Source organism: Hyperoodon ampullatus (assembly GCF_949752795.1).
Source record: "Hyperoodon ampullatus genome assembly, chromosome: 3".
Classification (NCBI taxonomy): domain Eukaryota; kingdom Metazoa; phylum Chordata; class Mammalia; order Artiodactyla; family Ziphiidae; genus Hyperoodon; species Hyperoodon ampullatus.
This window is the reverse complement of record NC_136916.1, coordinates 5,538,221-5,553,416: the sequence shown is the minus strand read 5'-3', so window position 1 is coordinate 5,553,416 and position 15,196 is coordinate 5,538,221. Positions and strand designations below refer to the sequence as shown.

At 42.3% G+C, this 15,196-nt stretch overlaps 1 protein-coding gene across 1 annotated transcript in view; it reads right to left on the bottom strand.

Annotated features, from left to right (window-relative positions):
- Window positions 1–15,196, bottom strand: part of CUBN (cubilin) — a 276,969-nt gene that overhangs the window by 156,716 nt on the left and 105,057 nt on the right. The window contains exon 29 of the mRNA XM_079700464.1: window positions 3,814–3,995. Coding sequence (XP_079556590.1) covers window positions 3,814–3,995 — 182 coding nt within the window. The remainder of the gene's footprint in view (window positions 1–3,813; window positions 3,996–15,196) is intronic.

The following is a 15,196-nucleotide window of genomic DNA, read 5'->3' as shown; positions in this document are numbered from 1 at the left end:
CCCACCCTGAGGCCCCGCGCCCCTGCGCCCCCACCCCCGCCCCAGGGCGGCTGCTGACTGATTTGGGCATCACTCAAGTGTCCTCCGGGGAGGGAGAAAGAGAACAAGCAGCCTGCTTTCGGCGAGGAGTGTGTGATTTGAATCCATAATGATTCCTTTGTCTGATTAATTCCCCCGGCCCCGCGGGAAAGGCCGAAATGAATGGAAGCACTGTTGCAGGAGGGCCGAGCGCAAGGGCTGTGATTGCAGAGGGCTGAAGCGAGCCAGCCGCTTCGTGCTGGTTTTCGCTTGGAAGAGCTCTGTTTGTGTGGCCCCCGAGTCCCAGCAGAGGCAGGACTGGAGGGAGAGCCCTGTGTGGCCCTTCCCACGTACACATACGCAAGTGGCACAAACCAGCCTGCTTCTGGTTTAGCACCCTGGAGATTGCCCTGCCCCCTGGCCTGGGGTGGAGCTCAGAGCCTGAAACCCACAGCCTGGGCTCCTCATCGCCCACCCCGCGAGCAGCACATACTTGGACAGAACACTGAGCGCAAGCGTTTAGTTCTAACAAAGAAAACTTGCACGTCAGCAGAATATTCTGGTTTCCCTGCTCAGGGTCCCCTTGAGATTGCAAACGAAACGGGTATGAGTCGGCGGGGCCTAGAAGCCTCCAGAAGAGTAAACACTGCCGCTTCTGACATTCTTTGCTTTCCCTCTTACTGAGCCGGGTTCACAAAGACAGCGGGTTCACAAAGACAGCGGGGGAGAGCCCAGGGGAGGCTAACTGCCCGCAACAGGCAACTGTCTGGGTTTACTGCGCTGAGGACTGGCTTTCCGTTTCTGCTCTGTGCTGTTCAGGCTCCTTTCTCGAGGACTGAAGTGAAATCAGCCAGTGTTTCTCTAACTCAAACAATAGAATGGTACTTTCTGCTTCCACAAATTAAAAGCAACAGTTAGCATGTGACTCTTCAAAAGAGGAAAAAGATGGAAAGAATTTCAGGGTGTGCTTCGTTGGATTACAGCCTATGACTCAACTTCGTGGGGAAAAGAATTGGTCTGATGATCAGAGATTAAAAAATGTGTTTTTAGCCAATGCTCAGGATATAGAACATTTCAAAGCCTATGGTTTTAATCTGTTTTGAACAGTTCTTTCTGCTCTGTTAGCTCCATTTACTGTTACAATCAAGTCAGCATTCCAGGGTTATGAGTAACCAAACGGCTATTGCTTAATGCAACTGGTCACTCTCCGGACACTGCTTTTTGAGAGAAAAATAGATGGGCTCTTGGTTAGAGCAGGTGAAACTCAGGTAAACCGGATACCTGGAGACAGTGAGGCCCTACTGGGCTCAGAACAGGACGCGCTGGTAAACAGGACGAGCTGATAAACAGGACGGGGACAGATGGGTGGAGGGAGTCAGCGATGTTTCCAGGCCACACACCCACCTGGGGTAAAATATTGTGAAACCTGTTGCTAACATGTTATCAGCGTCCATGTGATAGGGATGGAAAAAAGTCATTTTATTGTCATTAACCCAAACTGATGACAGCACCTTCTTGAGTATTTGCAGAGACGTCAAACAAGGTTTGGAGGGAAAATGTCAGGGGGTTAACTCACTTCAGCCTTAAGAAAAAAACTCGCCCCAATATTTAAGGGCTTCAGAATATTCCCTCAAACCCTGGTTGGATGGGACATGGGAGCCCACCTTGTCCTGATACAAATAAGCCCCAAGCAGACCGCAGCCTCTTCTCACGGTCCTTTCCGTGCGGGACCCCGTTGGAACGCTGCTGCCCAGAGGCCTTGTGCTGCACCTCTGCCCCCAAGGCTGCTCACAGGGAACAGGCCTGCTCTTGGCTCTCTCACGTAATGGGTGGGACAAAACCAAAGCACAATGAACCCTATTTACATGTCGCCAAGTAGGCAACAATCGCACGAGCTTTGCAAGATGAAAATGAAGGGTGAGGAACGTGTCACGTTACCGTGGAACACTCTGCTGCCAGCCCTTTGCACGGGTTAAGGGTTTTCACGCGACTGAGGAATCTCGCCCGCGGGAGGGAGCATCTCGACATTCCCCACGTGAGCGTTATTCCTGCTTCACAGTCTGAGCTGCGCGTGAGTTTTGTGAATTTCGGGAGCCACCTTATTCTCTCCTCGGAAGAAACTGGTCCTCTTCTGAGCTGGAGTCACGCCTGGGCAGCCGGACTTACGTGAAGACGGGGTTTGGGTTGAACCCAGGGACTCACCGGCTCTGTCTCCAGCCCCACTTACTGCAGCATCGTCCTCCTCTGCAGAGACTCGAGCCGCTAAATGGGACTCATAGTGACACTGCGTCTACTCAGTGCGGACGTGATTTGAGAACCCCATTTCTTTTCAAGGAGACAACTTGGTTTGTAATTAAATAAGGTTTTTAAGTTTTAAAGTTTCCTATACAGTCCTGTCAACAAGTCGCTCTTTTCAGTATCTTGCACGCTGCCCACATCTGTCCTTCTACACTGGCTGACATGGCGTGTGCGGCGGGGATGGATTCAGTTCTCAGCTTTTCCACTCACTATCCTTATGGTTGTGGAAAAACCCAGCAATCTTTTCTTTTTTTCTTTTTTTTTTGCGGTACGTGGGCCTCTCACTGCTGTGGCCTCTCCCGTTGCGGAGCACAGGCTCCGGACGCGCAGGCTCAGCGGCCACGGTTCACAGGCCCAGCCGCTCCGCGGCATGTGGGATCTTCCCGGACTGGGGCACGAACCCATGTCCCCTGCATCGGAGGCGGACTCTCAACCACTGCGCCACCAGGGAAGCCCCCAGCAATCTTTTTGAGCCTCTGTTCTGACAACAGTGAAATGGGGAGCGGTAAAATCTCCCTCTTACCTCACAGGATTAGTTAACATTCAAATGGGAAAATGGATGTTGAAATCCCTTTGCAAATCACCATAAATGTACATTATCACTGCACAACAATTGGAGATGTGATGCTTTCATTTATCCCACAAATATATATCAAGTGTTTACTATTTGCCAAGTACTCTATGGCTCTGGGGGTAATAGCAGTGAAACAAACCAAAACAGAACAAAAACAGACAAATACCCAGCCTTCGTGGACTTTAAGTTCTACTAGATACAGAACCTTGCCATGAGGCAGTCCCTACCGCTGAGGCGACAGGAGTTTCATGTGTACTTGGAAATCATCTATGACTAGATTCCTGCAACAAACAGCTGATTATAACCGATTCTCAAGGGCCATCTTAATTACCCGAGATAAAGCCATTGCAGCAGTGTTGGAAAAGTTGCGGGCACTTGCTCAGCTCCCTGCCCTGTCCTACCCCGAGCACCCACGTCTTCTTTACACTCTGCCGCCCACTGCCTTTCCCAAGGGAGCTTTCTCAGGCTGGAAGTGTGGGGCACTGACGATCCCAGGTTCCAGCAGTAGGGACGGGAGCTGGGGGACCAATGCCTTGTGTCCTTAGAGGGATGGTTCTGAGCAGCAGACCTCATAGGACCTCGGGGGTTGCAGCAGGATGAAGCCCACGTCACCCACAGGGGCTCCCTTCCTTGGCTCTCTCTCTCCTCAGCCTCCCCCCATGGTTCCCTCCCTTCTGCCACCTGGGACCACCTCCTAGTTACACGACCTGCCACCCAGCCATTTGGGCACTGCTTTTAGGGAAACCCAAACTGAGATATTAACCCCCTTTGTCTGCAAGCATCATTCACCAAGGGCTAATGCTCATCGAAACGTCTAAGAATAGAACACTGCTGGCCCCTGGAAAGAATTTAGGGTTTTCTTCAGAGTGATTTCCATTCTACCCCAAATCCTATAATGTGCGGAAAACTATCTAAATTCCTACCTCCAGGACATCGAAGTTGCAGCTTGCATGATACTCCACATCAAAGTCATGGATGGTGAGCTGAACGCTGCTCCCAGGGGCTGTGTGAATGTACCAGATACACTCCTTGTTGGCGGGGTACCTGTTAGGGTAGCCGGGGCTACTGAAGGAGCCCATGTCCCCAGACAATTCTTCACCACAACCTGTGAAAAGAGCAAGGCTCAGTTAGTTCAAAGAGGGCATCGGCCACTGGGAAAAAGTCAAAAATCCAGCTACGCAAAACATAACTCAAAATGCACAATGCCTAGTTTAGGAGAGAAATTATAAAGTCATAATAAAGTTATAATGAGCAGTTATAAAACAATGAGGAAAAACCATGGCTACAGCTTATTAAATTCACTCTTTTAAAAAAATTGATTATATCATTTGATGCGATAATTCTCAGCTCTTATTCTCACCCCATCAGCTATTATTCTCAGATATCTTATTCTCAGATATCTAATTCTCGATAATTCTCAGCTCTTATTCTCACCCCATCAGCTCTTATTCTCTTATTCTTATTCTCTTATTCTTATTCTTATTCTCAGCTCTTATTCTCACCCCCATTTAAACCTTTGCTAATATTTTCAAAACGTCAACCTAATTTTTAGATCTTCTTCATTATATATAGGTAAGAATTTCCTGGTAGGAGGTACAATAGACTGTATGAGCAGTCAACACCAGGTCCCTTGGTCTTCAGTTTCCTTGTATCTAATGTATTATTTCTAAGTCCTTTCAGACCTAAGATGTGGAATTCTAAGCGCTAAAAATCCTTACCTTTGTATGAGAGACTGTAGGAAATTAAATATACATATATATGATATGTCTACAAAAAACCTTCACAGAGATGTTTATAGCAGCCTTATTCTTAATTGCTAGAACTTGGAAGCAACCAAGATGTCCTTCAGTAGCTGAATTAGATAAATAAACTGTGGTCCATCCAGACATGGGATATTATTCAACACTAACAACAAATGGACTATCAAGCCACAAAAAGACACGGAGGAGGGCTTCCCTGGTGGCGCAGTGGTTGAGCGTCCGCCTGCCGATGCAGGGGACACGGGTTCGTGCCCCAGTCCGGGAAGATCCCACGTGCCGCAGAGCGGCTGGGCCCGTGAGCCATGGCCGGTGAGCCTGCGTGTCTGGAGCCTGTGCTCCACAATGGGAGAGGCCACAACAGTGAGAGGTTCGTGTACCGCAAAAAAAAAAAAAAAGACACGGGGGAAATATATACGCATATTAAGACGTGAAAGAGGGACTTCCCTGGTGGCGCAATGGATAAGATTCTGCTTGCCAATGCAGGGGACGCAGGTTCCATCCCTGGTCCACGAAGATCCCACCTGGTGCGGAGCAACTAAGCCCGTGCGCCACAAACTGAGCCTGCGCTCTAGAGCCTGCGAGCCACGACTACTGAAGCCTGCGTGCCTACTGAAGCCTGCGTGCCTAGAGCCCGTGCTCCGCAACAGGAGAAGCCACCTCAATGAGAAGCCCGTGCACCGCAACGAAGAGTAGCCCCCGCTCGCCACAACCAGAGAAAGCCCTCGTGCAGCAACGAAGACCCAGTGCAGCCAAAAATAAATAAAATTAAATCTAAAAAAAAAAAAAAGTGAAAGAAGCCAGTCTGTATCATTCTGACTGTATGACATTCTGGAAAAGGCAAAACTATGGAGACAGTAAAACGACCAGTGGTTGCCGGGGGCTGGAGGGGAAGGAGAGATGAATGGGTAGGGTGCTTTTTCTGAAGATTTTTACGGTGGTAAATCTACTCCGTATGATACCGTTAGGGTGGACACATGTCATACATTTGTGGAAACCCATAGAATGTACAACATCAGGAGTGAACCCTAATATAAGCTGTGGACTTTGTCGATATAGAGTCATCAATTGTAACAAATGTCCCATTCTGGTGGAGGAGGCTGATAATGGTGGATTCTGTGCATGGGTGGGGACCGGGCTACATGGGAACTCCACCTCCCACTCAGTTTTGCTGTGCACCTAAAACTCTTCTAAAAAATAAAGTGAATTTTAAATAAAAACAACAACAAAAATGATACAGGTCCTGGCCCTGGGAAACGTACATCTAAAAACCAACCAAACAAACAAAAAAGGGACGTATTAAACCCAAGCATGGAAAAAGACGCTAGCATGTGTTTTATGAATGTATACATCATGCCTTAGAAAGTAATTAAGGCAAATCATTATAACAAATAATCAAATGCTACAACACGTGGTACACAGTAAAACACTGCCACTGCTTACTGAGCGCCTAGATGCACTTTATAGATAGTTCCTATTTTAACGCTCATAACAACCACACGGAGCAAATATCATTATTATCTGCATTTCTCAAATGAGCAAATCAATGCAAACACAGGTAAGTGGCTTGTCCACGGTACCGAAGTCGTGAGGGGTGGAGCCACCCATGCGCAGAATCTCACGCTATCAACCGATCCGTGCAATCGGCAATGCGGGGTTCTTAACTACTACGCTCCACAGACTCACATAGTTGGTAAGAATTCAGAGATTTCAGAATGGAAAGGGAGATAAAAATTTATGGAAGAAGTAAAATTTGAGGAAGGCTCAAATTTTAAAAACAAAATTAGAAAAAAATAAAGAAAATTAGAAAAAAAAGATAAATTTTTTTCTAAAAATTCTAAATTTTTTTCTTTTGTCTTCCAAAAGCAATTTTCAGTGATTAAAAAAAAAATTGTTTGCTCTGTTGACATATCTCCCTTTTCTATTTTCCAGAATATTCTTAATCAGTTGGTAAATTTTTCCAAGCACCTTCCCTTACTGAGCGTCAAGTCAAGGCTTTTCATGTTTAAAAATGACAATGCCTCCTCACTCCATTGTGAATGTATGTGCATTTTCACATTAAGACAGTAAAGCTGAGGTCATATCTACTATCTACCTTTGCAAATTTATTTGTCTGTACAGGGAGTTAGAAAAAAGTGTTATAAAAATTCAAAAGAAAGAGTCTTCATACAGAATCTCCACTTAACTGAAAAGAGCTGAGAATTCCAAGAAGAATGCTGATTGTGTAAAGAAATCGGATTCCAGCTCAACATGCTACCATCTTCTTGAATGGCCAGTTTCCTGCTTCCATTTGAAAAACCTCTGTGTTTTCAAACTTTAAATTTGTTGCACAGGACAGTATCTTTTCTATCAAGTTTCTACTTTTATTTCTGGTTAAAGTCCTGCGAAAAAGCTATTTAAAATTAGACGTGTTGACATTGTTTGTAGCCTGTGGTGAATGTTAAAAAAACATAAATGCATGAAGATTCAAAAATATTTTTCCTACTATAACCATCCACGGAAAATATTCCTGAAGCCAAAATCAGGCTATGTATATGTGCTCAGCACCACTGCACAACCCCAGGGGGCACCAGTCGCAGTGTATTCCATCAGATGATGCTCCCTGGAGCTGTGCAACACAGTGGCCCATTGAAATCATCTCTTACTAAAATACATTATAGGTAAGCAAAGCCAGTCTGTTACCCCCATTTTTTTCAACCTACATTTTCAGCTCCTATGGTTCTTAGTATCAGTTGCATCAAATAAGCAAGCCAATGGAAAAAAAAAAAACCTTTAGCAGAAAATAACTTTGTGGTCACATAATATAAAAGAGAACAAGGAAATGGAAGCTTGGATACCTCACCTGCATTTTTATTTAGATTCAGCTCATCAGATAATCTAATTCTTTTAAAAAAATCATAGTCGATTCACCTAAAAGTCTGTATAATATTTTTCCATTGTCTTTTCCAATTGTTTTAGGTTTCCTTGTAAATTCCTTTGCAAATAGCAGGATACTAATACCCTTAACTGAGTTGCTGTAAGCTAGAATGATAATATCAGATTCTTGGCAGTCAATGATGCTTTGAAAAATTACAGTACTTTTTTATTTACCCACTTACAGCTCTGGAGACCCATAGTGTACTTTTCCCTAAGGTTTAAAATAAACATAAACAAGGTTTATAAAAAAACAAAGCACAATTTTATTTTTAGGTATGCCATGCTCTTTTCTCATGAATAGCACTTATGTGTGTGTCTCCTAAAGAGAAATTCCAATATTATTAAAAGTGATACCATACTGGGGAAAAAATACTGTGGTGCTTGTGAGGAGGAGACAAAGAAACTGCTGGAGCTTGAAGACTCTTTGCAGCTTTCTTTTTCTCCTTCATAATCTCACTACCTCTGAAGTTTAATTTACCAAAGGTAACAACTTTGATTTAACAGTTCACATCAAATGCAAAATAGAACAAATTAATTCAGTGGTATTTTATGGTAAAAACTATAAAGTACGAAATATAAAGTTAATTCTGATAATTATGGTAGAAATTTAATTCCCTCTTTGTATTTCTAAATTTTGAAAGACATAAAGTAACTTTCCAATTCCCATTCATCCATCCATCCATTCAATCAATATTTATTGAGCATGTGCCATAGTACAAGCAGTGCTAAAGAAGCCAGGTATATTTAATGTCCCTGGGGGAAAAAAAAGTCCATCTGTAGACATAAAAAAAGTGCTATTACCACATGCCCTCCTGCAAATCATTAAATTCTTTTTGCTTTTCCTTCAGTTTGCAAAGAGTAATTTCAATAAGTTTTGATTTGAAAAAAAATAGTGAATTCTATTTTATCTTTCACGTGCTAATTGACGGTAAGTTATAAATAAAAATAAATAAATCATTATGTCGAACTGCCAAAAGATATTTTAGAATTTGCTAGTTTCAATAGTACAGTGTTGGCATAATTCTCTTTTGATACTAATTTCATTCCACAGATGAGAGACTTTTATCAGCATTTAGCCAGTTATGCTTCACTCTCCTGGGTATCATTTCTTTTTCCTAGATTTGGAAATTCTTTAATAAATGTGTACTTGGTATCAAGCAAAAAAAAATTTATGTCAAAATATATCTTTAAAAAACTGAAAAAATGGGGGGAAGTGTAAGATGGAATGAAGTGAGAGAGTGGCATGGACATATATACACTACTAAATGTAAAATAGAGAGCTAGTGGGAAGCAGCCGCATAGCACAGGGAGATCAGCTTGGTGCTTTGTGACCACCTAGAGGGGTGGGACAGGGAGGGTGGGAGGGAGACGCAAGAGGGAGGAGATATGGGGATATATGTATAGCTGATTCACTTTCTTATAAAGCAGAAACTAACACACCATTGTAAAGCAATTATACTCCAATAAAGATGTTAAAAAAACCCAAAAACTGAAAAAATGAATGATATCTATTTTTTCTATGCTCTCCTTAAGGGACAAGGGAAAACATATTCATAACAAAATTGAGAACATTTCTATTAACCAAAGAAAAATGAAATATGTAATGATTTATTTGATAATTTGTTTCATAAATTCAAGCTATCTTTAGGTTAACAGTGAAACATTAGAATATGAATTTGGAATTGGATAATTATAGATAAAAATGAAAAATAATAAATTCACACCAACAGTTGAGTTTTTAAAATTATAAATGAAAAACAAAAACTATAATTCACAGTAAATAGTAGAGTTTTTAAAAGAGTATACAATGTGAATCTTTTGAATTGTATTTATACATTGTTTTCTACTTAATTAGCTGTGAAAAAGAGACTGGTTACAACACAGGAAATGTGACTTGGAACCTATATCAACACATACTGTCCCACTGCCAGTCAAAGGAAATAGCAAGACAGTCCAAAAACCCCTATTGTGTTTAATTCTAAAGGAGAGAAAACATGTTCCAAATGCTGAAATGAATCAAAAGCAAAATAATTTAATTCTGCCTCATCAACAATATCTTGTTTATATTGAATAGCAAAGCTGTTCATTCTCTTTGCTTTACTATTTCTGCACCTCGTGTGGTAGAAACAAGTTTTGGTTTTGTTTTATTTTTAATAAAGAGTGTGGAATTCAGGGACTTCCCTGGTGGCACAGTGGTTAAGAATCCACGTGCCAATGCAGGGGACACAGGTTTGAGCCCTGGTCCGGGAAGATACCACATGCCGTGGAGCAACTAAGCCCATGTGCCACAGCTATTGAGCCTGAGCTCTAGAGCTCGCGAGCCACAACTACTGAAGCCCGCGTGCCACAACTACTGAAGCCTGCGTGCCACAACTACTGAAGCCCGTGCTCCTCATCAAAGAGAAGCCACTGCAATGAGAAGCCCGCGCACCACAACAAAGAGTAGCCCCCACTCGCTGCAACTAGAGAAAGCCTGCATGCAGCAACGAAGACCCAGTGCAGCCAAAAATAAATGAATAAATAAATTTATAAATAAATAAATTTATGATAAATTTATAATAAATAAATTTATTTTGTGGAATTCAAAAATCTACTTATTTGGTAAAAGCTGCTTTACCTATGGAGCGGTCCCCAGTGTTGCTGATGTCTAATACTAAAAACCTTTCCACATAAACAAACATCCTAATTTTACTTTCCTATTAAATTTAAGCTTACTTGGGGCCAGGAAAGAGAAAAACTGTTTGTTTGCTGCACTGTCTCCCTTGGTGTGAGATTCAGGACTTGATGGTCTCTTGTTAAAATACACTTTCTCCTGGGTGAGTCACAGAAGAAAATCTCTTTCTAAATCCAACCAGCTACTTTGGAGATGGAAACAACAAGGCTTCCAGAAAATCTCAGGTGCCTACATTTTATTTAGAGTAGAAATAATGGTATAGCCACATCTGCAAATATTAAAACAAATGAAACTGTGGAAAAAACACAGTTTAGCAGGCTGTGCAATAAGTTTAAAAAATCATGTCATTGTCAGTCATGTCTGTGACCTTGGATGAGTGACCAGGGGGTCACAAGAAGGGTAGAAAAGGGAAGACAGACAAGGCTGGAGATGAAAGAAGTTGTATCGACCAATAGCCAACGGGAAATGACATAGGAGGTGATGGGTAGACTCCCAAGATCCTCGTCATCATCACGTACCTGTCTGGTTGAATGAATAATAAATGTAGGAAAACAGAAGTTTTCTATAACTGGGCTTCAGTCATCTAAAACAGAGGACAATGATTTGGGAAAGCACTTCAGAGGTCTACATGGAGAAAATAATTAAATGATGAAAATACTAACCAAGGAGTAGAATGGAGTGATGAATAAAGAGCTCTGAAGGATACATATTCAGAAGAAACAGAGAGAGATAGGGGCTCTTTGCACCAACTGGCAAGAAAAGATTTTCATGGAGGAGACATGATTTCAGAGTTGCAAAACTTTTGGAAATATAATAATATACCAAGTAAAGCACAGGCCATGGCATAAGACAAAACATTCCAGCCCTGGCTATGCTACTCTTTGGATAACTAATTTAACCTTTCTAATCCTCAGTGTCTTCATCTGTAGCAGTGTTAGTACTCAACCTCATAGGGTTGTGATATAGATTAAATGAAAAGTCCGAAGTAAGGTTTTTAGCTAAGTGTCTTGCATAGGACAATCACTCCATATATACTGTGTATTACAACTGAACAGGAGTTTATCCAGATCTGGGATGAGATGAGGGAAAGACCTGGAGCTGGAAGAGGAATTACCACACCAGCTAAAGAGCCATCATGAACACCCGATAAGACATAAGAAATCAATTGTTCATGAAGCTACAATAAAGATAGTTCACATATGTATGGTAGTGCACAGTTTTTCAATGTGCTTCTAATGAGCACGTTATCTTATTTGAAATTCGTAACAACTCTACGAGGTAGGCGATCATATCAGGCCCATTTTAGAGATGAGCAGAGTGAGGCTCAAGAAGGCTGCTGGACTTGTAACTCACATAGTGAACGGCGGATCTGGGGCCAACCTCCCCCCGCCAACCCCTCCTGCCCCTAAGCCCCTCCTCGCAGTTCTGCCTTCTCTCCGCTATGCCTCGTTGGGCATTTCAGCCCTGAGGCCCTGGAACGGCAGTGTTGAACACTGCCCTCATTATCGTCCTGCCCATCTACTGAGGAAAAAAGTCACCATAGCAACCAGAAAAAAATAAAGCAAAATGCTTTTTCATTTAATTTGAGACAAATCTGACAAATCTAATATGCTAACATCGTCAGATATCAGCTGAACTGGAATAAAATAATGTCCTGAAGAGAATCATATGTTTTTCAGTTTTAATTAGTTAATCTTTATAAAACTTTTAGTACTGGTGACTGATAATCTGTTTGATTCTACTTTCCTCCAAACTCCCAGCCATCAACTGAAAGGAAGCGCTTACATTATCAGCAGGAAGCACATTGATCTACGGAACTCATAACAAGAAAGAGTTAAAAGTTGTTGCTAAACCTGCTTACTTGTGAAGATAACTTAAATCTTTTCCATATATAAGCAAATAAATAAAATAAAATTCAAAAAAACAATAAATTAAATTTAAAAAAGAACTTTGCTTACACTGTTTTTTTGGGGGTTTTTTTTTTTGTTTGATCTAAAACAAGAAACGAGTTATAAAATTCCAGAACAACAACAACAACAAAAAGCATAGTCTATGTATGTTCTATCCTCAAGGTTTGGGGTGGCTGTTGATTTTTTGTTTTGTTTTTTGTGTTTTTTTTTGTTTTTTGTTTTTTGTTTTTTTGTGGTACACGGGCCTCTCCCTGCCGTGGCCTCTCCCACTGCGGAGCACAGGCTCCAGACGCGCAGGCTCAGCGGCCATGGCTCACGGGCCCAGCCGCTCCGCGGCATGTGGGATCTTCCCGGACCGGGGCACGAACCCGTGTCCCCTGCATCGGCAGGCGGACTCCCAACCACTGCGCCACCAGGGAAGCCCTGTTTTTTGTTTTTAATAAAAGCAAATTAGCAATGAAACGGCTAGATGGAATTACAGGCCCAAAGTTTTAAAAGCACATCTGTGTTTCCTGCTATTACAATTGCTCAAACCTCTTTACACTTGGCATTTTCCTGAAACTATGTTCCATAAACCAACAGCACTGGGAGGGCCTGCCCGCTTGGAAGTGACTCTGGGCCAAAGCCCCCTGAGGCTGGAGGAAAAGGAACAGAGAACGGACCCCAACAGGACATCCTCACATCCTTATCCTCTAATTTTGGAGGCAAATGTCTGAGAGATCAGGGTAAATGTGAAAAAGAAGCTGAAAAGCCAAAGTATAGTAAAAGAATAAATTTTAAATAATAAATGATGATGCTCACATGCTTCATCAAAATGAATGATTTATATTTTAATAGTTTTTCTACAATGTAAAAATAAAAACCTTCTCTTCTGCAAGACCTGGAGAGGAGACTCACTGGTCTGTCCAATTCCCCTCTGACATGCAAAAGGGCAGCAGGTGAAGGGGGCAGGGTCCCAAGGAGGAGTTACCAGTAAGGACTCTTTTCATAGGAGTCAGGCATGGGGTGGCTATAATGAGAAAAGGTAACTAGGAGCTCAGAATTTGGGAAAGTCCGACCCAAAACAAGGTTCAACTATTTCCTGCAGTACACAGGCCTCACTTCTTTTTTTTTTTTTTTTTAATAGTTGACTTACCATGTTGTGTGAGTTTCAGGTGTGCAGCAAAGTGATTCAGTTATATATACATTTTTTTTCCAGATTCTTTTCCCTTATAGGTCATTACTAAGTATCGAGTAGAGTTCCCTGTGCTATACAGTAGGTCCTTGTTGGTTATCTGTTTTATATCTAGTCGTGTGTCTATGTTAATCCCAAACTCCTCATTTACCCCTCCCCGACCTTTCCCCTTATGGTAACCATAAGTTTGTTTTCTATGTCTGTGGGTCTATTTCTGTTTTGTATATAAGTTCATTTGTATCATTTTTTTTAGATTCCACATATAAGCAATATCATATGATATTTGTCTTTGTCTGGCTTACTTCACTTAGTATGATAATCTCTAGGTCCATCCATGTTGCTGAAAATGGCATTATTTCATTCTTTTTTATGGCTGAGTAATATTCCATTGCATATATGTACCACATCTTCTTTACCTGTTCATCTGTTGGTGGACATTTAGGTTGCTTCCACGCCTTGGCTATTGTAAATAGTGTTGCTATGAACATAGGGGTGAGTGTGTTTTTTCAAATAATGTTTTTCTCTGAATATATGCCCAGGAGTCAGATTGCCTGATTTACCTATGAGACATACAAATAATGTAATTAAAGCAATTTCGAACAGAAACTTTCAGGTTAGGTTGGAATGGAGGTGGAGACAGATACGAGCTCCTTAAAATGGACAAAGTTGTCTTATGGTGACCATGGCACATATAAGAACCATAAAAAGTCAGCAATTCCTGGTTTGGTTTTACCAGTTAATCCCCCAACAGTCTAAAAGTGTGTGGCACAGTCCCGAGGTATAGGAGAAAGGCAAGTGATAGGTATCCATCCTAAGAGAGAAGACTAAAATCAGGTCAACACTCCTCTCTGAGGACAAAGCCATGAGTGGGGCCCCCAAATTCACCTGATCTTAAGGATTTGCAGATTAATATTCTGGGGGATTTTGTGGGTTAGACTGATTCTGTGAGGACAGAGAGGGCACCAGCTGGAGCAATCACGAGATTAAATCAGAGAAGAAAACCAGGTAATGTAAAGGCCAAGGAATGGGAAATTCTCCAGAGGAAAAAGAAAGAAGAAAGAAGACAAAGCAGGTGACTCCAGGAGAGGGGAAAGTTGTCAAAGCTGCAGAACCTCCTGTATTGGGTTGAACAGTGTCCCCCAGAAATCATGTCCACCTGGAACCTGTGAACGTGACCTTATTTGGAAATAGGGCCTTTGCAGACGTTATGAAGTTAAGATGAGGTCATACTGGATTAGAGGGGGGCTGAAATTCAATATAACTGATGCCCTTCTAAGAAGTGAGAGATTTGGGCACAGACACACAAAAGGAAGAGGGCCATATGAAGACTGAGAAAGAGACTGAAGTTACACATGGACAAAACAAGGAAAGCCAAGGATGGCCAGCAACCAACAGAAGCTAGAAGTGGTGAGGAAGGATCCTTCTTTAGAGCCTTCGAAGGGATGGCCCTGCTGATACCTTGATTTTTGACTTTAAGACTCCAGAACTGTGAAGAAATAAATTTCTGTTGTTTTAAGCTACCCAGTTGTGGTATTTTGTTACAGCAGGCCTAGGAAGTGAGGCGGAGGGTCCTCTCCTGGGTTATAGACCTCACACGGCAGAAGGGGTGAGGTGTCCCTCTGGGGCTTCCTTTATAAGGGCACTAATTCCAACCATGAGGGCTTTGCACTCATGACCTCATCACCTCCCAAATGCCCCACTCCTAATACTATCACTTTAGGGGTTAGATTTCAACACGTGCATTTTGAGGGGACATAAACGTTCAGACTCAGCACAAAGTCTATTGTTGAGAAAACTAGAGACAAACTTAAGCTCAGTATCACATTAGGAGAAGCCGACTCAAGCGTTTAGGGTGAGGGTTCAGAAAGTTTCATC